This window comes from Symphalangus syndactylus, chromosome 5 (assembly GCF_028878055.3).
Source record: "Symphalangus syndactylus isolate Jambi chromosome 5, NHGRI_mSymSyn1-v2.1_pri, whole genome shotgun sequence".
Taxonomy (NCBI): Eukaryota; Metazoa; Chordata; class Mammalia; order Primates; family Hylobatidae; genus Symphalangus; species Symphalangus syndactylus.
Window position 1 is genome coordinate 143,007,002 of NC_072427.2, and position 22,530 is coordinate 143,029,531.

A 22,530-nucleotide genomic window follows, 5' to 3' on the forward strand; every position below is an offset into this window, starting at 1 on the left:
CCTCAACTTCCCGGGCTCAAGCAATCCTCCCACCTCAGTCTCCCAAGCAGCTGGGACTACAATCACTCACAACCTCGCCCAGCTGATTTTTGTACTTTTCGTAGCAACAAGGTTTCACTGTGTTGCCCAGGCTGGTCTTGAACTCCTGGGCTCAAGTTATCCTCCTGCCTCAGCTCCTGATGTGCTGGGATTATGCAACCGGCCATAATTTCATTTTTAAAATTCAGATCTCTAGTCCATCTAGAGTTTATTCTTGTATATGATTTTTAAATAAATATAATTTATATTTTTCTAAATGGCTATCTAGTTTATCCCAACAACATTTCTTAAAAAGATCCTCTGTGCCCCAGTGATTACAGATATCACCTTTGTCCTATAATGGAAGTCTGTACATAGCTGTGTTTATCTCTAGACTTTCTGTTCTCTTCCATTGGCCTATTTGTCTAGTCATGCGCCAGTACCACATTGTTTTTTGGGTTTTTTTTTTTTATATATATATACTTTAAATTCTAAGGTACATGTGCACAACGTGCAGGTTTGTTACATATGTATACATGTGCCATGTTGTTTTAATCACAGAGGCTTTGTAGTACGCTTTATATCTATTAGGGCTAGCACCACCTCAGAGCTCTTCCTTTTCAGGGTTTTCCTAGCTAGTCTTGTGTATTTTTTTCCCATGTGAACTTTAATATCAACTTGTGTTGGTCTTTAAAAATATTCATGTTTATTTGCATTAAATTTATAAATTAACTTATAACGGACATCTTGATCAAGTTAAGATGTGCCAAAAATAAGGCATGTTGTTCCATTGGTCAAGTTATTGGCACTTCAAGATCCGATGTTCTCTCTTAGATACTTCCTTAGGTAGTTTAGGTCATTAAATAAAATAATAAATATTTCTTGAGCAGCTACTATGCCCTTGGCACTATATTAAGCGTGATAGAAGTCAAAAAGCAGATTCTGTCCTCAAGCAGCTTAGAATTTCATGAGAGAAACAGACTAACACACCAAAAGCAAAGCAGGCATGCTGTATGAGCACAGAGGAAATGGGGAGTAAGGAGGGCTAGAGCCACAAGGTAGTGAGACTGGAATCACGTGCCCTGAGGTTGTATAAGATTTAGGCAGGGCAGCAAGGAGGAGGAAGGGATCCCAGTGAGGGGAACCCTGGCAAAAGCTCAGAGAAGGACTGAGTGTGACAGGTTTCACAGGGCAGAGGGCCCCATCCAGACTGTTAGCTGGAATCCTGGGTGAAGCCCTCTTCCAGTCTCCGAGAGTTATGCCTCCATATTAACAGTCCCCAAACACTAATTATGTATTCATTAAAATGATGTTAGTGAATGTTTGCTGGGTTTCCAGATACTAGTCCTTTAGAATGGTAATTTCTGTACATTGTTACCTTTTCAGGGAATGGCCTTGAGTTGTGCCATCCAATATGGTAGCTACTTGCCATGTGTGGCTGTGGAGCCCTTATGATATGGATAGCGCAACTGAGCAACTGAATTTCTAATTTTATGTAATTTGACTTCATTAAATTTTAATTTTAAAATGAAAGTAGTATAAAATATTTTTCATTAAACCCAACTTTATTGTTTGGGGAGGGCTACATTTTAAACATAGTATTGTATAACATATAATTGCTGTATCACAGTATGTGTGTCCAATTTACTTTTTTTAACGTGGCTACTAGAAAATTTTAAATGACATATGCTGCCCACATTGCATTTTGCTTCGACAGCACTGGTCTAGAGTTTCACAACTCAGTGTGGTCTGGCTGGACTCACGTGAGAGCCATCCCAGACCTTCAGGATCTGCACTTGACTAAGTTCCCCAGGTGAACCTTATGCACAATAAGATAAGCACTGATCTGGACGACCTCAGAAGACATCCAGCCACTGGTAGGTACCCAGCGTGACCCCCCCAATCCTTCTGGGGCTAGAAAGAGGAGGAGGCTGAGGGAGCAACAGGGAGACCCCTGACTGCCGTTGTGACATCACAGAGTAAACACCACGGGTCACCCAGCCCTGCCCTGGCTGGTGTCCTGCCCTCAGGACATCCTCTCCAATCCACCATACACCACCTTACCCCTCTGCTGGCAAGAGGGGACCTGATTTATCCTCACGCTAAACGCTCATTCTATCCAACTGATTGAGACAGAACAGAAGATAAACTGAAACTTCTCTGTCTTCCCACTGCAAGAGTGAATGAGCGATCCCTCTCAACTGACTCAAAATGTTTGCCTCACCCAGGAGGTAGGTACATTGATTTTGAAATCTCATGAACATCTCATATACATACACTTACTGCTGGATTTGTAACACAGGTTACACTAACTCATCAATTTCATGTATTTCACATGGTCACAGTAAAGAGCTTGGAAATGCACTATAGGGTTCTACAAAATGGAATGAAAATGTGTTACTTAGCCCGGTTTTCATAGATAAAACTGGTATGTCCCTACCTTGGCCTATTACCTTTTCATCTTCCTTCATTAAAACTTCCATTTCTTCTTCCCTTGCCTCATCATCTTCCTTCTCCTCTCTGTTCCCAGGGCTCCCTATGCCTCTCCTTTTTTCCTTTCATCTGTATTATTCTTGTTGCCAAAATCTGGAGCCTGGTAAAGGCCCAGTAGTGGTGGCAGTAATAGAGCTGTGTGTCAACCCCAGTGAGCTGAAAGAGCAGACATCAAGCTCTATGCCAGAGAACAGTAGGGCATCCCCAAGGTCCTGCTGGAAGCCAGCTCTGATCTGGAACTGGGAAGGACAACACACAGTCCAGCTCTTTCTGGTCTCAGATAATCCAAGAGAGTCTTCCGGGATCCTTCCAGACCCAGGAAGACTCTCACACTCTGCAGAGAAGTTGCGGCTTGTTTAGCATTTGACCTACATTCAGAAACGACCAGCCTCCCAACTTTCAGCTCTAAGGATTACTTAAAAAAAAAATGGTATTCATTCTCAAATATCTTGCCTTTCTCAGGAGAGAAAAATGAAGCTTGCAATTAGCCAGCAAACTAGCACATACACACACACACACGTACATACACACACTCCAACACAGGGAGCAACGTGGTGTGTTGTTGACCAGCTGGAAGTTAGGATCTCAAAGGAAAGAACAGGATAACTTAAGAGGCACTTCTGGGACTGCAGAGCTGAGTTGGTGGTTCTGAAGAGTCATTGGAGTGTGGGCTCAGGCAGCTTCCCTAATTCAGAAGCAGCCCAAAGTGAACAGATGAATAGATGATAAAGAAGTGGATGTGAACATAACAGAAAAAGCCAGTCATGGCTTAGAATAAATTTTATTATTGTTCTTTATCAGTGGTTTTCTAGGAGAGACACAGAGGGAATATGGGAGCGTCTGGTTGCTAATATGTACCTGAGAAGTATAAAGTACACTTAATCCATTGCCTCAATCTGCAGGAGGTCCCATAAATCTGGCCTGCAATGTGTACATTTTGTTAAAGGTGACTGTGCCTTGGCTTTTACTGAGTGGCAGCCTGGTGATGAGTCAGGTGAACAGTCCTCAAAGATTGCCAATGTTGACTTTACCATTTACTAGCTTTGTGGCCTTGAGCAAGTCAAACCCTCCGAATCGGAACCTCACTTGTAGAATGGGGATGCCACGTCTCTTTCAGGCTGGTTGTGAGGATTAAGGAAGATGTCTGAAGGGTCTAGCAAGGTGTCTCCTGGTAGCACAGGTCCCCTTCCCCTTCGTTTCTGCTTAGAGGCACACTTCTACCTGTTTTCGATTTTCACAGAACTAAGAAGGCCAACTCTTTGCCCTCATTTACCCGAGGGTAAATTTAACCCTCTGGGAGGTTACGTAACTTGACCAAAATCCTCAGTGCCGTCGTGCATAGGGTCCTAAACAGAACTCGGATCTGCTGAGGGGTCTGGGTGGCGAAGTCTCGCCCCTCGGGTCCTCCCAATGAGACGCAGACATCCCCTTCCCTCAGAACGGGAGCCTGGGACCCATAGTTTTACGGGGCAGAGGCAGGGAAATGCCTGACTTTGGACTCCCAGCAGCCCGACACATCCCAAGCCCTGGCCCACCGGCCTGGGTGTAAGGAATCCCTCCGACTACCCCGTCTCTCCCGCCCTCCCGCGCAGCCTCGCCAGGCAGCAGAGGGGCCGCGCTTCAGGTGGCCTAGCGCCCCGGCCCAGCTCCCGGACACACGTGGCCCCGCCCTCCGCGGCTCGCCGGGTCCGTGGCCTGCCCTGGCAGTCCCTGCTGTCTGGGAGGGCCCGCGGGACACCGTTCTCAACCGAGGCAGGAAGACCCAGAGGCAGAAACAGCCCGGGTCCCCCTGCCCCACCCGGTCAGGAAGCCCTGGGTAGTTGGCGACCGCGGGGCGGGGCCTCGCAAACAATGCCAAACACGCCCGGCCTGTCGCCGCGGCAACGCGCCCCGTTGCTAGGCGACCGGGCGCCGTAGTAAACGGGAGGCGGCGCGTTACTCATCGGGGTGGGAGGGAGCGCTCGGAAGTGGAGAAGGCGCGGCCCAGGCACCCCCGAGAGGCCCCACCCGTTACGCCCCCGCCCCGCCCCGCGGTCCCCAAGAGACCCCGGCCCCAGCAGGCCCGCGGGCGCCGTCACCCGCGCGTGAGCGATTGCCCCACAGGATGTGCAGATGTGGCTGCCCCTCTGATTCACTCCAGCTGCTTGGGGCCTGGAAGAAAGGCGGCTTCCTCTCCTGGAAATGACTGCATTAGCAAAAGTCCTCAAACAATTCCATTAAAAGGCGGAAAGGGAAAGACGAGAACGAGGCCCCGAAACGCTTTTCCAGGGTCCTTCCCACTGAATTGAAGTGTTCTCAAAACTCGGGACCTACGTTAGGAAGACTAGAGTCATTTGATTGTGCGACCATTTGAGGTGATGTAGCCCCTTAAACGTGGTTACAGCTGAGAATAAATCCCGGAGCTAAGTGTCCTACAGTGATGTAGTCATTTTGAACACTAAGCACGGGCATTTTGGTGGCATTACTGTTCCCTTCCGGGCTGGGAAACAAATGTGAAAATGTCCCGTGTGAAGACCTTCTTTGTCTTTATCAGCGAAGGAGGAGAAGAAGGTCAGGCACTGATGGAAACATTGCAGTTAGAGCAGCAAAAGCTCAGAAGTTTGGAGATACATCATCCAAAATGGCTCTAATCAGTAGGGGACCACCCAGCTTGGAAAAGGACATAACATTTCCAATCTGTCACTGGTTTTTGAGCAATCTGTTTGTCCCCTGATCTCTGTGCACTAAAAATAATATACTATTTCATGAGATCATCACTGTTTTCTTTGCTCATTTAAAAGCAGGAATGTTTCCACAGGTGAGAGGAAATGGATTGGCAGAGAATCTGTTTGATGAAACTCTGGGTGCATCTGCGTAGAAAGGCTTAGGGTGTGCCTGTGGACCCAGGGCTTCCTTTGTAGCTTCTCACTGCTCTTACATATGTGAATCCGGAAGCATCCTGTTTCCTTTAGCAACAGAAGGCTGTTTGGACACATTCTTTATTCACATCTTCACTCAGCATTCCTAATTGTATCCATAAGCCTTTTTGCATTACAAATCTCGTTCATTCATTCATTCATTCATTCATTCATAGATGTTAAAACACTGCTAGGCTCTGAGGATCAACAATGAATAAAACATAGCTGCTACTATATCAAGCAACTTAAAGTCAAATGAGCATGACAGACAAGCCATGTGATGAGTTACACGAGAGAGGCACATGCTAGGACATGCAGGAGCAGAGAACAGGGCCAGGGGCATGCATGGTCATCAGACCGGTGATAGCCGAAACATTTACACCCGACTCCAGCCTTTGTCTACTGAGTAACAGAAAGGAGCTAATGGCGCGTGGGTCAGAAATCTAGCTCCTGGGAGGACAAAGATACTCCTGCCAGGGAGGGCAAACAAACCTTTCCGGGAAGATGCCAGTATGGATGACATGAAGAAAAATCAAACAAACAAACAAAAATAACCGGATCCCTTAGCCCCAGGCCTCGGCATTAGAGAAGTGGTGTGGTATATAACCTGCTCTCTGGCTCAGCATTCACGCTTGTCATTTCATCACCTCTAACCTGCAGTGAACTCACAAAACAATAAATTGCATTCCCATTTACAAAGTATGTGTAGGTGTCCCAACACCACTGTTTTCTCTTGATGCACAGCCTAGTAAATGTGGTTTTGTCCAGTACAGGGAACAGTGACTGAGGACCTCAGCAAATATGGGTTAGTCCCCACCGTTGGCCTTGTGGTGTCATAAATGGTGACGTGCATATATATTCCTGCGGAGGTCATCTTGGAATAGTCACAGTCCAACATGCCAGAGCTAAATACTGTTTTTAGGTGTGGAATCTTCGTGTCTGTGCTGAGTCATGAGCTTCTGAACCGAACCTAATTATATTTATGTTGCATTGACTAGCAATTACTTCTTCTGTTCTAAGAGAGGAAAGAGAAGAAAAAAATATTAACATGCCCAAATTACAATGAAAGGAAGTGAGTGGGATGCTGGGCTCTGATGTTTGTGGCCAGGCAGAGAAACTCATGTTTTGTCAAAAAGAGGAAATTAGACGTTGTGGCCCAGGGTCCTTGGGGAGGGGGAGATCAAGACTGGTCACATTCAGCAGCCAGGCAGCCAAGTACACACACAAAATGCACAGCTTCCTAAGGGGTGGACCCAGGCTTTGTGGAGGCCTAAAATAATATAATTTTGGAGGCCCTCTTTAAGAAAAAGGAGTACACAATTACAAGTGTAAATTAGGTAACAAGGTTTTAGAAGAGGTGGAGTGAGTAGGGGACATGGAAGCTGAAGTTTCATTAGCTTCACTCTAAATCCACCCCTGAGCCTCCTCATATAACACACTTAAGAGTCTGCCACTCCCATCCCCATTTCCCTGGAGAAGGGAACTTCAGGCTATTAAGGCACAGGGGGTGCGGTTTATGAGCAGAGGCAATAAAAACCAAAGACATAAGGCCGTGCCAAACAGTGACTCAAGCGGGCTATGAGAAGTGTCTGCAAGTATTTGAAGGGTGTAAGCACAGAGAGGGGAAAATAATTGTTCACTGTTCTCGGGTGGAAAGGGAATGAAGATACAATTAAGAAAAATGTGCACAAAACTCATCAGGAAACATTGGCTAACTGTATTTTCTGATACCGTGGAGCTGTATTTCCCATGGGAAGTATTTGAGGATCTACTGAGTCACTGAAGCTGGAACTGGCCGCACACACACAAAAAAAGTGCTACAGGAAAACAATCCTACAGGACTCCTATAGGGAGTGGCTGGATGCCCCAGAGTTCAGCCTGAGCCCTGAATTCCATAGAGCTGACACACGGCATTCTGTAGATTAGCAGGCACGGAGGATGCCAAATTAAAAAAAAAAAAAAGGATCCTATGGGGAGGAGCAGCCACCTCCACCCACATTTTGCCGACTGGTGGGGGAAGCACGTGACAGAAGCGGAAACGATGAGGAGATAGCGCCACCCAGCGTTGTGATGAAACTACTAGCCAGGAAACCAACAGCCAATGCAACTGTAAAAAAAAAAATAAAGAACACAAAATTCCTGCTTCTCCTCCCAAAGGAGAGTGAGTTCTGTCACAACAAATAAAGGGTTGTTTGGGTGATGCAGAAAATGTACCTGAACATGGCACATGTTTATCAAATTTGCTTGTTAACATCAGTCTGAGAGCAGACATTACAGGTGACAAAAGCAGGATCCAAAGCAACTCATTTGGCTAGAACGTGGACTAATTCAAACAATTAAGTTCAGAAGAACCTGCCTTTGATTCCCTAAACGAACTGCACAAATATAGAATGGGAAAAACATGACCTCATGGCTAGTCTGGAAGAGAGGGAGGAAGGGCCAGGTGGGATACAGAGGGTTTTATTAAATGTAAGCCCAAAATGAGTCGAACAGGTGCCATTTTACATGAATTCCCTGGGTATATATTAAGAACTTTCTAAAATTACCAATTCCTGGGCCTCACCCAGAACTACTATGAAATCTCAGGGTGGGTCCAGGAATCGGCATATTTGCCAAACTTCCAAAGATTGTTCTGGTAGTCCATCAGAACTGAGAACGACTGCTCTAAAATGAAAGTGAGACCCTTGAGGAAGTTACATTTAAGACAAATGCAGTAGTTATAATGGAATATAGAAAGTGTTGTGAGAAGGCCGGGGGCAGTGGCTCATGCCTGTAATCCCAGCACTTTGGGAGGCCAAGGTGGGAGGATTGCTTGAGCCCAGGAGTTCGAGACCAGCCTGGACAACATAGTGAGACCCTGTCTCTACTAAAATTAAAAAAAAAAAATTAAGTGTTGCAAGAGAGGTATAGTGTGACCAGGATCATGAGGAGGGAGCTGTCTGTCCTAGGGAGAAAAGAAACATTTTCAAAGAGTGGATGACTTTTTAGACTAATTTCATTAAGAGGCAGGCAGTTCACCAGGTAAAAAGAGATTGAAGGCATTCCAGCAGAAGGAAGAGCATCAGCAAAGGCTTGGAGGATGAAAGTCCATGCAGGGTTTAGGGACTCACAAACAGCGGCAGAATCTCTTTCAACGTTGGTGTCCAAATTAATTTGCTTTTTTTTTTTTTTTTTTTTTGACATGGAGTCTCGTTCTGTGGCCCAGGTTGGAGTGCAGTGGCACAATCTCGGCTCACTGCAACCTCCATCTCCCAGGTTCAAGAGATTCTCCTGCCTCAGCCTCCCAAGTAGTTGGGATTACAGGTGCCTGCCACAATGCCTGGCTAATTTTTTTGTATTTTTAAGTAGAGACAGGGTGTCACTAAGTTGACCAAGCTGGTCTCGAACTCCTGACCTCAAGTGATCCACCTGCCTCGGCCTCCCAAAGTGCTAGGATTGCAGGCATGAACCATTGCGCCCAGCTATTTGTACAATTTTGAGGAGAGAAAGAACAACTTGTACTTCTGGCTGACTGGTGGCAAGAAGATATGCAAACGACTCCTTACTGGTTTGTTAGATTACTTTTTCAATGTTTTAGAAACTCTTTTTTGAAATATAAAATATTGTCATTCCTTTGCCTGAAGGTTGGGAGAGGAATGGTAAATAGCCATGGCATTCCAGATCCTGGAATTCATTGATCTCCAATCCTATTCTATCTGCATCTTTGCCCCATCCCCAGCCAACATTCTCACTCAGCATTCCATGTGTAGAGGGAGACACTTAATAGTACTTTTTTTTTTTTTTTTGAGACAGATTCTCGTTCTGTTGCCCAGGCTGGAGTGCAGTGGCGCAGTCTCGGCTCACTGCAAGCTCTACCTCCCAGGTTCATGCTATTCTCCTGCCTCAGCCTCCCGAGTAGCTGGGACTACAGGCGCCCGCCACCACGCCCGGCTAATTTTTTTGTGTTTTTAGTAGAGACGGGATTTCACCATGTGAGCAGGATGGTTTAAATCTCCTGACCTTGTGATCCACCTGCCTTGGCCTCCCAAAGTGCTGGGATTACAGGCGTGAGCCACTGCGCCCGGCAACAGTACTTATTCTAATGTTCTTTTTTTTTTTTTTTGAGACGGAGTCTCGCTCTGTCGCCCAGGCTGGAGTGCAGTGGCACAATCTCGGCTCACTGCAAGCTCCGCCTCCCGGGTTCACGCCATTCTCCTGCCTCAGCCTCCCGAGTAGCTGGGACTACAGGCGCCCGCCACCACGCCCGGCTAATTTTTTTGTATTTTTAGTAGAGACGGGGTTTCACCGTGGTCTCGATCTCCTGACCTCGTGATCCGCCCGCCTCGGCCTCCCAAAGTGCTGGGATTACAAGCGTGAGCCACCGCGCCCGGCCTACTTATTCTAATGTTCGAACTGGAAGGTGGAGACCACCCATGGAACAAGGAAGCTATTTCCTGTTCATGGCTCCATGAGGCCCCGACATTGCAGAGAACAGAGTTTCTTCAAAGGGAAGGGAAACCCTACTCGAGGGAAGGTAAACTTCTGCAGTGATGGTGATCTGCCATATCTTCATGTCTGCCATAAATTCAAGCCCAATCCATTCACACCAGTTACCTAGGGAATGACAGGCAGTGGAAACTAAACCATCATTTACTTTTTAAAGAAAATTTCCTCTGCAAATTGCAGGTCCTTGCGTCTTTGTGCTTAATCCCAGGTCCCCATTGGCAAGCTCTCTGGTGTAATCTCCCAGAACAGCTGGGCCCTGATTGCCTTGTCAATTATTAAATGCCCGTGTTCCCTGTAAGGCAGCATTTAATCATGAGGCACTCCAAAGAATATGAGATAGAAGCGGAGGGGTAGGAGGAGAGGGAGGAGGGTAGGAAGACAGTTTGCATTCTTGCAACATTAAACCAAAGGGACTTGGAGTGCAGATGGCATCCTTCGGTCCTTCCAGACAAGCTGCAAGACGCTGACCATGGCCAAGGTAACCGGCTTCCCCTCTTATTCCTCAAAGGATGCGGTCTACAGCTATTTTGTACCTGGCTCTTTTAAGAAGTGCACCTACCTCATCGATCTGTTGTCCTTCCTAGCCTGTGCTAATTCTGGGTTACTCTGTTAATATATGTTGATGTAAGGGTTACTGATTATACATTGGCGCCTACGCACTTCCTAATGATCTAAGGGCCCAAGTGTTAGAGAAACCACTCTGTCCCTTTTCTAGAGAGTAAAGAGTCGCCTTGTCATGGGATCTGTTGCATACACAAAGATAGTTGTTCTTATGGCCATTACTTCTTCAGGATCACTTTATGGAAACCATTGCAAAATTAGATTTGTTCTTCCAATTCAAGAGGTATCCGGATCCTAGCAGGAAAAGGCATGTTTGGGGACAGGAGTAAAGTATGTGACAAAGGGCATGGTACTATAGGTGTTGGAGATAATTCTTGAAAATTCTCGAATGAGATTATCATTCGATATCAAGAAGATGATTTTTGAATGAGGTTCCTTGTGTCTCTCCCTGGTGGACGCTCCTTCTGGAAGGAACCTCTTTGAGCTTCAGTCCAAGCTCTTTTTTATTCTTTGTTTCTCAAATTGCCTCTTCCTTAAATTGGTTGTCACCTTGGTGCCACAAAGTGGGTGTATCTTAGTATGGGGTTCGTTATTCTTTCTTATTTCTGAATCACCCCGAGAATAACTTGCAAATATATATAACTTGAAGTGGATTGAATGTGGAGTAAAAATCTTGCAAGTATAACTTGAAATGGATTGAGAGTGGAGTTAAAATCTGACGTGATAATAGAAAAATTTCCAAACCAGACTGAAAATGATTGTTGAAAATTGAATGCTGAGGTCACAAAAGTTAGAATTGCCTGTCTTTAGATCAGTCTTTACACCGAATAGTTAGTGAAGATGTTTTACCTGGAAGTCCATTTCTTATTCAAGCAGTGTAAGAATTATTAGGAAGGATGACTCACAGTAAGAGAATGATGACTAAAACCAATAGGATTTTCATAACTAAAACCAAGATGAAAACATTTTAGGAAAGGGGAACTGGGCAGCATACGACTTCAGTGTCCAGCAACAGAAAATCTTTCCTCCCCCTAGATGCTGCGGATTTTTTGTCCTTAGTCAAGGTCACCCAGAGTCTTGCAAGAACTGACAATTCTTGGCAGAGTTAATTTGTTGAGTGCTTTTAAAAGTAAAATCATATTAGCAGATTGCTTTTCAGAAGTTGTCTTTATCATGTTTTATATATTGGTTTTACATACATATGATCTTTGTGTATTTCTTATTGCCATAAATAATAAGCACTTTGTGATATGCACTGTCTTAGTCCCTGGAAATTCTGAAGAACAACCATTTCATTTCTAAGGTAAAGTTCTCTGTTAAATGTAGAAATATTAAGCTGGGTGTGATAAGGGAGGGAAATTTATGGGCCTGTCCATTTAGCTATGGTTTTATTTAGGGCTCTTAAGCTAAGCAGATTTAAGTGTGATTAATTCTGATACGAAGGATCCCTTGGAAAGCTCAAGGAGGTTTACTTTAAGAAGCGTCTGTCAGCGACTAACCATGGGCTTCTTTTCTGTTCAGTGTGCATTAATATAACTGTATAAACTGCTCTAACACAAAGTGAGAGACTTACTTCTCTAAATCAAATTAAATCTGGCTCCAAGCCACCACTCAACAAAGTTGGCAGTCTAATACCAGTCATATTTTAGCTTGCCCTCCTCTTCTCTTAGGCTGAAAATGACATGGAGAGTAGGGGCTCCCGCCAGAGCCATCCTGGGCTTCAGTTCTTTCGGCAGCCTCCCCTATGTCCCCACTGTGAGGCAGACACTTCTGCACCAGGCTGGAAGACACGGCCCTCCGGGTTCCTCTCCACCAACCAAGGGCTTGGCTGCTGACACCCTACCCATGGCTCTGTGGACACCAAACCTGGTGTCCAGCCTACACAGGCACCACACAGCCACTTCACATTTGAAACTCTGTTGTTTCTGTGGCAGTGGATGGAAGCTGGGCCCGACTGCTAACTCTCCCAGAACCATAAGCCCCATCTCCTCTCCAAAGGTTTCAATAGCCCCACATCCCAGTAGGTTCACTGCCCTCTTTTATCCTCCAGGCCCCAAAGCATCCATCTGCTTCCCCTGGAGACTTCCAGTTTAATATTCATTGCTATGACTCCTTTCAGAGGAATCTGTAACGCAGGGAAGAGGACACCAATAGCTCACTTTGTTAAAATAGTAAATGCTTCAGCAAGTCAGTGCTACTACCTGTCAGTGAAGACAAAGCCAAAAACGATTACCACAAAGAGCCTTTGGAATGCTCCCAATTCCTTTTTCTAAACTTTTATATAAAGTTTACACTTTATATAAAACTTTTCCATAAGTTATCAATTGCCTTGTCAATTATTAATTATATAATTATTTATATGTATTCATATTATTTTATATAAAGTTAAAAGTTTATATAACCGGCCAGGCGTGGTGGCTTACACCTGTAATCCCAACACTTTGGGAGGCCGAGGCGGGCAGATCACCTGAGATCAGGAGTTCAAGACCAGCCTGGCCAACATGGTGAAACCCTGTCTCTACTAAAAATACAAAAAAAAATTAGCCAGGCATGGTGGCAGCCGCCTGTAATCCCAGCTACTTGGGAGGCTGAGGCAAGAGAATCTCTTGAACCCGGGAGGCGGAGGTTGCAGTGAGCTGAGATTGTGCCATTGCACTCCAGCCTGGGCAACAAGAGTGACACTCTGTCTGAAAAAAAAAAAAAAAAAAAAAGAAAAAGTTTATATATCCTCTGACTGAGGTTATTGCTATCTGATGCTTATTCAGAACACTCTCAATTTACTCAGCAGTTTAGTATTGAGTGTCTAATGTGTAAAATACTGTGCTAGTTGCTGTGGGAAAGATAAAAATCACAAAGACACGTTTGCTACCTAATGGCAGCTTGAAATCTTGGAGGGAAGATAAGACATGACCAAAAATAAATGTGAAAAGAGTACTATTAAGAAGGCACACACCACAGTCCTTAAAGCCCTTCCAAGCCTCACTTTCCATGGAAGGTGCTGGTTAGGGGACCTCCCTGAAGCAGTTGGGACTTGGGGTGAGCCTCAGAAGGGGCAGGACTTCAGTAGACAGGGCCTGGCCAGCAGTGGTATGAAATTTGCAGCAATCCACCTTCTCTCTCTCTCGCTCAATCTACTGGTCCAAGAACTCCAGGTAGTGGCTGCTGGCAGATCCATCACTGCTACTCAGAATGATCCCCCTGCTGTTTGTTGGTGGGGTCATTACGGCACTCACCATAAAGGTACACACACACACACACACACACACACACACACACACACACATACATCCTCCCTAGGATTTGCCAGCTGGAGGCTATGTTGATTCCACTCTCACCATTTGAGGCAGAAATGGAAGATTTTAACATGTTCACGTCCAATTCATTCTGACTTCTGCATTTCTCATTCTAATTTGTCCTATCTGGTGGATCACCTTTATCCTACTTCTGTGTATTGCTGCATATCATGCCCAGAGGCCAGCCCCTGTCATTCAATCTATGCAAATCACCGCTTTTCTGTAGTTGGATCTGTGTAAGGTTCAACATAAGGAAGCATCATCCCTGCGTTGAGTAGAGGCCAGGGGAAAACTTTCCCTTTGCCCTCCAAAGGTTCACTGAAAATCACTGACAAGAGGCAGATTAATAGGAGAAAAAACATACAAGTTTATTTGATCGTAGTTTCACATGACGTGGGAACCTTCAGAATGAAGACCCAAAGATGCAGGGAAAATTGTCTATTTTTATGCTTAGGTTCAACAAAGTATGGACAGTCACGTAGAAATATGATTGGACATCAAGGGCATGATCTACTGTTTTTTTATTTACTGTTATTTATTTTTTAGAGACAGATAGCCCTGTTGCCCAGACTGGAGTGCAGTGGCATGATCATGGCTTACTGCAGCCTCAACCTCCTGGGCTCAGGTGATCCTCCCACCTCAGCCTCAAAAGTAGGTGGGACTACAGGCGTGTGCCACCATGCCCGGCTAATTTTTTTTTTCATAGAGACAGGGTCTCACTGTGCTACCCAGGCTGGTCATGAATTCCTGAACTCAAGCAATCCTCCCACCTCTGGAAGGGATTACGGTGCTAGGATTACACGCATGAGCCACTGCATCTGGCCTGATTTAATAACATCAATAGACTGAGTGGGGAGCCCAGCAATGCCTGCTTCTCTTTGGCCTCTCTGAACGTGCATTTCTTCCTTCTGGGTGTGGGGCAGGACCCTCTCTGGAATGGGAGTCTTATGACCTACAGTCACACAGGCTAGGCCAGATAACTTCTTCAGGGCCAGTTTGGACACAGGAAGGCAGAGGGAGTTAGAGTAATATTTTTAAGTTTTATGGCTGGCTCTGGGGAAAGGGGCTCCGGTTTCTACAACCCACCTTGAGAAGGAGGGATTCTAGTTTCTGTGGCTAGCCTTGGGAAAGAGTGGGACTGAGACAGGAGGACAGGAGAAGGTCAGAGAGAGTTGCTTCTGAGGCCCCCATTTGGGCGTATGGTTTTCTGACACCCTCCGGGTGCTTGCTGCACACCACTCCTGAAGCCGGGCTTCCACGCGGCCCCTGGAGAAAACTGTCAGAGGCGGGTTGTGCCTATCCGCCTTGGAGGAGTATGGCTTGAGCGGAGGGAGCACAGGGAAGGATGGCCACATCTCCGAGGCGGCTCTGAGTCAAGCTCTCCTGCTCCCTTCCCTTCCACTTGTGCTTATCTATTACAGATGGAGCTCGCGAAGGCCTTCTCTGGCCAGCGGACACTCCTGTCTGCCATCCTCAGCATGCTATCACTCAGCTTCTCCACAACATCCCTGCTCAGCAACTACTGGTTTGTGGGTACACAGAAGGTGCCCAAGCCCCTGTGCGAGAAAGGTCTGGCAGCCAAGTGCTTTGACATGCCGGTGTCCCTGGATGGAGACACCACCAACACATCCACCCAGGAGGTGGTACAATACAACTGGGAGACTGGGGATGACCGGTTCTCCTTCCGGAGCTTCCGGAGTGGCATGTGGCTATCCTGTGAGGAAACTGTGGAAGAACCAGGTAGCCTACATTCTGGGATATAAGAGCAACAGGGTCAGGGCGGGCAAGGGATCTAATGCAGGTATGGAAATCAGGTAGGCCCGCTTAGGGCTGGGGTTGCCCTGGAAGTGCAGCACTGCCCACACCCCAGTGGGCCTCACTCTCTTCTCCCAGCACAGAACCTTCCACCTCTGTCCAGTGTCCTTCTCTATAGGAGCCCCTTTTAATAAGGTTGAAAGTCCTCTGGCTTTTCACTTCCTCCCTCTGTAGTAGACTTATTGGTTCAAAATAGCATGTTATAAATAGAATTAACCTTAAAAGCTTCATTTAGACCTTTCACATTATGAGAATTTCCGGTCTAGGGAGCTAGAATTGCTGTTTAGAAACAAAACGAACGGAGAGGAATATTGTAGGAAAGCCCTAGCTCTGCTCAACCGTGACCTCATACAAATAACTTCATTTTTTTTTCTTTTTTTTGAGATGGAGTTTCGCTCTTGTTGCTCAGGCTGGAGTGCAATGGTGTGATCTTGGCTCACCACAACCTCCGCCTTGCAGGTTCAAGCGATTCTATTGCCTCAGCCTCCCAAGTAGCTGGGATTACAGGCATGTGCCACCATACCCAGCTAATTTTGTATTTTTAGCAGAGACAGGGTTTCTCCATGTTGGTCAGGCTGGTCTCGAACTCCCGACCTCAGGTGATCTGCCCACCTCGGCCTCCCAAAGTGCTGAGATTACAGGCATGAGCCACCATGCCCAGCCTATAACTTCGTTTCTATAGGCCTTGATTTGCTCATTTGTGAGATGAAAGCATCACAGCAGATCATCTTACAGCCTCTTCCTGGCCCCACAGTGTTTTCTCATTCTGAGTATTACCGCTACCATTTAAAAGTGGGGGAACCGAAGCCAGCCAGCCAGGGTAACTAGATCACGTAAGAGAGCCCTCAAGGAGCTGAAGGCAGATCTGCCAGGTCTCCTGCCCCTCAGTGCGCACTAGCAAAGCAGGCAGGCGCTGGTGGATGTGTGTTCCTCAGGTTTGGAGGAATGAGCTGAAGACACCTCCTCTTCCCTGCCCAAGAGCACTGAAAGGTGACTCTGTGGCCTGGGAAGAAAGCACCTGGTAGTGAAGCTTTTCTAATGCCCAGAATCATGAACAATTTGATGTCTGCTACTTCTCCCTATCTGAGCTAAAGGGGAGATGGAAGAGGAATTTAAAAAATGTGTGTATTTACATTTATATTTATTATTGTGCCACTTAGCACTGCTCCATCCCCAGTCCTGGAAACAATTTAGAGCCCTTCGGTCCAGTGGTACAGCGGCAGCAAAAGGTATTAGTTAACACTAAGATCATTAACTCTTCTGGACACGGGAAATGGGAACATTAAGCTATGTAGGTGCTCTCAGTGAAACATCTTCTGCATTATCAGAGATTGAAGAGAGAGAAATTCACCTGGGCTGACTCTTGGCTGTGCCATTCATTCACCCAGGCATTCTTTCCTGCTTTCCTGCTCTATGCGGGGCAGGTGCTGTCAGAGCAGAGGGAGCAGTGCCAGTTATGGGGTGGGGAAGGTTTTCATTCCAATCATCCCAGGGAGTAGCTCCATGACGTTGTACCTTGTATGTTTCAGGGGAGAGGTGCCGAAGTTTCATTGAACTTACACCACCAACCGAGAGAGGTGAGAAAGGACTACTGGAATTTGCCACGTTGCAAGGTCCATGTCACCCCCCTCTCCGATTTGGAGGGAAGCGGTTGATGGAGAAGGCTTCCCTCCCCGCCCCTCCCCTCCCTTGGGGCTTTGTGGGAAGTATGTGTCTGATAAGGAATTTACAGTAGTTACCACTGACTTGGGCCTCTCTGGATCTAAATTGCACTGTGATCTCCCACTTTTCTGAGCCCCACAGGGTGACACAAATTCCTCTTTGAGCTGACTTTCATTCACATGCAGGAATGCAAAAATGGAACAGCAGGGATAAATACCATTCACAAATAGAAAACCACCAACAGCGCTAACCTACTCTTGTTGCCAAGTAACCCTGTAGGAAGGCTTAGCTTTTTCCTCCTTTTTCTCCACTATTATTATTATTATTTGGTAAAATGAAAGGAAAGGAGTGAAGAAGGGAGGCAGGGAGGGAACCATCCCAAAATTAAATGAGGAAAAAGAAAGACAAAAAATGATAACTAGAGCAACATTAGTTCCCTGCAGGATTTATGAAAATTCGATGATTTCTTCTCAAATCTCCCCAACAGTATTTACAGTCAGTCAAGCTTACTTGGGTATATATTGGTTATGGAGTGGGAGCTGTGAGTGACGTCAAAGGACTAGAAATGAAGTAATGTTCCTCCCTGGTTTCAGCTGTGCCTCGTTCTCGCCTTCTCGGATGCAGCTAGGGTCTTAACTCCTAATAGGCATCCTATGCTCACCGCTTGTTCAGTTTTTTAACTGTCAGGGTGAGCGCTCCCTCTTCCTCTGGTTTCTGGCAGAAATCCTATGGTTATCCCTGGGAACGCAGATCACCTACATCGGACTTCAATTCATCAGCTTCCTCCTGCTACTAACAGACTTGCTGCTCACTGGGAACCCTGCCTGTGGGCTCAAACTGAGCGCCTTTGCTGCTGTTTCCTCTGTCCTGTCAGGTGAGTTGCTCCTGGAGTGGGAGAGGGTGGTTGGCCCTGGCCACTTTTGAAGTCCTAGCTGGAGGGCTTGAGTCTTTGCCCTGAAGGGGAGAAGGAGCCCAAACGCAGTATAAAGAATGGAGGTAGGCATCTTTAATTTTAAATTGAAGTAACATACGAAATTGTATATTGGATCACCATGTACTTTACAAAATGATTTACCTCTAGGTTCCTTTATTTGCAAGCTTTCTCAATAGGTAAAATCTATTGTTTGGGTTACTTTTCAGCTGTGACATATACACAGCTTTTCAAGACCGGTCTCCATTGGAAAAAGTGAGAGATGCACATATAAGATGAAGAATTAAGCCAACACTGGGGTGTGGGTGGGAAGGAGTAGGGGTGGGGTGCAGTGGCCTTGGGTGCAGCCTTGACTCAGAGACTTTTTCCATAGCTCTCAGCCTACAGTCTGGGGTCACCTATTGCAAAGATGTGCATTTAAGGAGAAGCCCCCATTGTGAATTAGTCTTCGGGAAATGTGGTGGCATGGGGTAATGGGCTACTCCAACAGAGGCTGCGCCTGACTGCAAGAAGGGTGATCCAAAATCGTACTCCTGGCAGATGGCATGAAAGCCTTTCTCTAAGGACTCTGCCTTCCTCTTTCCTCCGTAGGTCTCTTGGGGATGGTGGCCCACATGATGTATTCACAAGTCTTCCAGGCGACTGCCAACTTGGGTCCGGAAGACTGGAGACCACATGTTTGGAATTATGGCTGGGCCTTCTAGTAAGTGCTGTCATCTCCTGAACCTTTGTAGCCCCAGCCAACCTTCATGAGATTTTCTGCCCTCAGCTAGATGCTTATTCGGTGAAGCCCTGCCTTCTCTTCATCCCTCATCCCGAGCCTGTCAACCACACAGGGCTGCATCATCAGGACACATCCATTCTTCCCTGCCTTCTGAGGGAGTACAGGGAGGATTCCTCGAGTGTGTCTTGGGAGGATGTTATTTTGTCCAGTTTTCCTGCTCATCAGCTGTGGCAGTTGCCTCTTCACCTGGTATATTTGTCACCCTGGGGAAACAAGACTGATTCTGTAGGCCTTATGGAAATGTGCTTTTTTTTTTTTTAAATGATTCAAGGTATTAGAGAACAGAGAAATAGAGAAATTGCTTTGAAATTTGGATTGAACTGCATTCTCTGTAAATGGCTTACTCCTCTCCTCTTCACTTCCTTCTATATCCATTCTTTTTCTACTGAACCATATTGGAAATAAAACTTCACTACCACAGTCATTCTCTAACCCTTAAAGAATTAAGGGGTCAGTCATTTTAGAGTTCTCTTAAAAAGAGGGCGACAGCAACCATCACAAAGCATCACATACAAGTTAAACATTATCTTTGAGAGCTCTTACTTTCTCCCTTAAGGAGCACTCTTTATTCACAGCAAGTTGCCAACTTGTACTGATATTTACTGTCTAAGTGCTAAGTACTTTGAGAGCACTGAAAAGACACAGTGATGGGCTCAAGTTTCCATTTGGGGAAGGAAGCCTGCACGTCTGTTGTGAGGCCCTATCCCCTTTCCTGTGGTACAATCTGTGCTAATAATTTGGGAGTCTGAGTCTACTACACCAGCCAGGGCATGAGCTCAATGCAGTTCCCAGATCCAGCATTTCTCACCTTTTGTCTGTCTTCAGGCCATTCTTGGCATTAACGGCTGTGGAGCTCAGGCTAGGCAACGCCCATCAATCAACTCCCAGAAGCATCCCAGACTGAACCTACTGCATTTGTCAGAGGCAGCAGATATGAACACACAGGGCCCGCCTGCGACCTGGCTTTAACCATCACTTGGCCTCATGAAATCTCTCCCTAACCTCACAAAACTTCCTGTTTCCTGAGCTTCCCAGAACCACAGGGAGATTTAGGGATTTGACTTTCCAAGTTTTCAGGAATGTGTTTAATATGGTTCCCTAGTGTCTTCTTTTCCTTTCTTGAATCCATCCACATTCTCTTAATCTCCAGCTCCTCTCCCATCCATTACAAACTCCCTTAAGCCAAAACCACACTGTTTCCATATGAAGCAAATTCCACTAGTACAACCTATAATACCTCCTGATTTGTAGTGAATGTTTTCCTGAATGACTTTCAGAGGCTCAACTTTGTGGACCCTAAGACTGCTAAGTTCAAAACAAAGGAAGATGGAAGAGGGATGATTCCTCCCAGCATCTGAGCCGGGGGACATCTTTGGCAGGGCGTGTGTGTGTGTGTTGAGGTGGGAGAGGGAGGATATGCAGTAGGTTATGTCCACTGCATACAGCTCAGCTTCAGGCCTGGGGAATCTTGGAGATTTTACAAGGGTCAATGCAGCTTGGGAAACAGGAGTCCAAATATGCACAGACACACACACAAAATAGGCACACCAGATAGAAAAGGGCATGGCACCAACAACTCAACAATTCAGTGAAAACAAATCCATTAAGCTCCTTGTCTGATACTATGACTACATGAGTCATTCTCTTTTTAGAAACCGGTAAGTTCTCTTCCCACAGTTCTTTACCTGAAACATGGTGGAAAGTCCCTAAATCCCCACAAGGTATTAAGCTAGTCCACTAGTAGGAAGAGGTCATGGCATTTTTCTCTCAAGAAAATCCTGTTCTTACTGTCCAATCTTTTTGTGCTTTTGTCCCTAGCATGGCCTGGCTCTCCTTCACCTGCTGCATGGCATCGGCTGTCACCACCTTCAACACGTACACCAGGATGGTGCTGGAGTTCAAGTGCAAGCATAGTAAGAGCTTCAAGGAAAACCCGAACTGCCTACCACATCACCACCAGTGTTTCCCTCGGCAGCTGTCAAGTGCAGCCCCCACCGCGGGTCCTTTGACCAGCTACCACCAGTATCATAATCAGCCCATCCACTCTGTCTCTGAGGGAGTCGACTTCTACTCCGAGCTGCGGAACAAGGGATTTCAACGAGGGGCCAGCCAGGAGCTGAAAGAAGCAGTTAGATCATCTGTAGAGGAAGAGCAGTGTTAGGAGTTAAGCGGGTTTGGGGAGTAGGCTTGAGCCCTACCTTACACGTCTGCTGATTATCAACATGTGCTTAAGCCAACGTCTGTCTCCTGAGCATGGTTTTTAGAGGCTATGAATAAGGCTATGAATAAGGTTATCTTTAAGTCCTAAGGGATTCCTGGGTGCCACTGCTCTCTTTTCCTCTACAGCTCCATCTTATTTCACCCACCCCACATCTTACACATCCAGAATTCCCTTCTTTACTGATAGTTTCTGTGCCAGATTCTGGGCTACACTGTGGAGATAAAAAGAGGAGTAAAATACACTTCCTGACCTTAAGGGTCTGATACATCTAGTTATTGGTCTGGAAATTGGAGAAATGGAGGAGAGCAAATTAGCGGTAGTTTGACTATGGCTCAACTTTCCATGGTACACGCGAATTGTTCTGGAAGTCACAGATGGGAAGACAGAAGCACCCGAGTGCTTTATCATATAGCACAGAGGTCCTCCACACTGCCTGGGACAGTGTCCTGCATACACACAGTAGGTACCCAGTAAAAGTGTTATTAAATATTGTCCCAGGAGCCCTTAGGAGAGTGGTTTAACATGAGAAGGCACCAACAGCACACAGGGTCAGGGTCACTTCTATAAATAGCCCACCAAGGCTATTCAGATGGGACTGTGGTTCCCTTCTGGACAGTCATACCAGGGACTTCCCAGTGAACAAGGGGGCATAGGCTCCTCTCTGGATCCCACCTTTTCATCTCTTCTGAGAAATGTACCCTATTATTTCCTCCATAAAGAGTGCCATCTATCCAATTCCTCAAGGATCTAGAACTAGAAATACCATTTGACCCAGCCATCCCATTACTGGGTAGATACCCAAAGGATTACAAATCATGCTGCTATAAAGACACATGCACACGTATGTTTATTGCGGCACTATTTATAATAGCAAAGACTTGGAACCAACCCAAATGTCCATCAGTGATAGAATTGGATTAAGAAAATGTGGCACATACACACCATGGAATACTATGCAGCCATAAAAAAAGATAAGTTCATGTCCTTTGTGGGACATGGATGAAGCTGGAAACCATCATTCTGAGCAAACTATCACAAGGATAGAAAACCAAACACCGCATGTTCTCACTCACAGGTGGGAACTGAACAATAAAAACACTTGGACACAGGGTGGGGAACATCACACACCAGGCCTGTCATGGGGTGGGGGGAGGGGGGAGGGATAGCATTAGGAGATATACCTAATGTAAATGACGAGTTAACGGGTGCAGCACACCAACATGGCACATGTATACCTATGTAACAAACCTGCACATTGTGCACATGTACCCTAGAACTTAAATTAAAAAAAAAAAAAAGAATGCCACCCATCTACTTGCCTGTCCTCTTTTCCATATGGGGAAACAAACCATCCTTGATGACTAAGACGA

General features: G+C 46.1%; 1 protein-coding gene across 5 annotated transcripts; it reads left to right on the forward strand.

The window, feature by feature from the left end:
• The first annotated feature begins 2,031 nt into the window (after positions 1 to 2,031).
• Positions 2,032 to 21,176, forward strand: GSG1 (germ cell associated 1). 5 transcript variants are annotated; one of them, XM_055280579.2, is made up of 7 exons: positions 2,037 to 2,249; positions 15,169 to 15,487; positions 16,651 to 16,791; positions 17,092 to 17,139; positions 17,946 to 18,098; positions 18,747 to 18,858; positions 20,758 to 21,176. In XM_055280579.2, the coding sequence occupies exons 1-7, from the start codon at positions 2,202 to 2,204 to the stop codon at positions 21,098 to 21,100; spliced, it is 1,164 nt and encodes a 387-aa protein (XP_055136554.2). In that variant the 5' UTR covers positions 2,037 to 2,201; the 3' UTR covers positions 21,101 to 21,176. The 5 variants fall into 5 exon arrangements, with proteins under 5 accessions (XP_055136559.1, XP_055136554.2, XP_055136557.2 ...); XM_055280580.2 differs by having other exon boundaries at positions 2,038 to 2,249; positions 16,723 to 16,791; positions 18,720 to 18,858; XM_055280581.2 differs by having other exon boundaries at positions 2,038 to 2,249; positions 16,723 to 16,791.
• Positions 21,177 to 22,530: the final 1,354 nt, after the last annotated feature.

Coding starts and splice junctions, on each gene's coding strand:
- GSG1 (XM_055280579.2), top strand. CDS start 2,202: ATGAGCGATCCCTCTCAACTGACTCAAAATGTTTGCCTCACCCAGGAG. Junction 2,250..15,168: donor ATGTTTGCCTCACCCAGGAG/GTAGGTACATTG, acceptor TATCTATTACAG/ATGGAGCTCGCGAAGGCCTT. Junction 16,792..17,091: donor TGGTACAGCGGCAGCAAAAG/GTATTAGTTAAC, acceptor TGTATGTTTCAG/GGGAGAGGTGCCGAAGTTTC.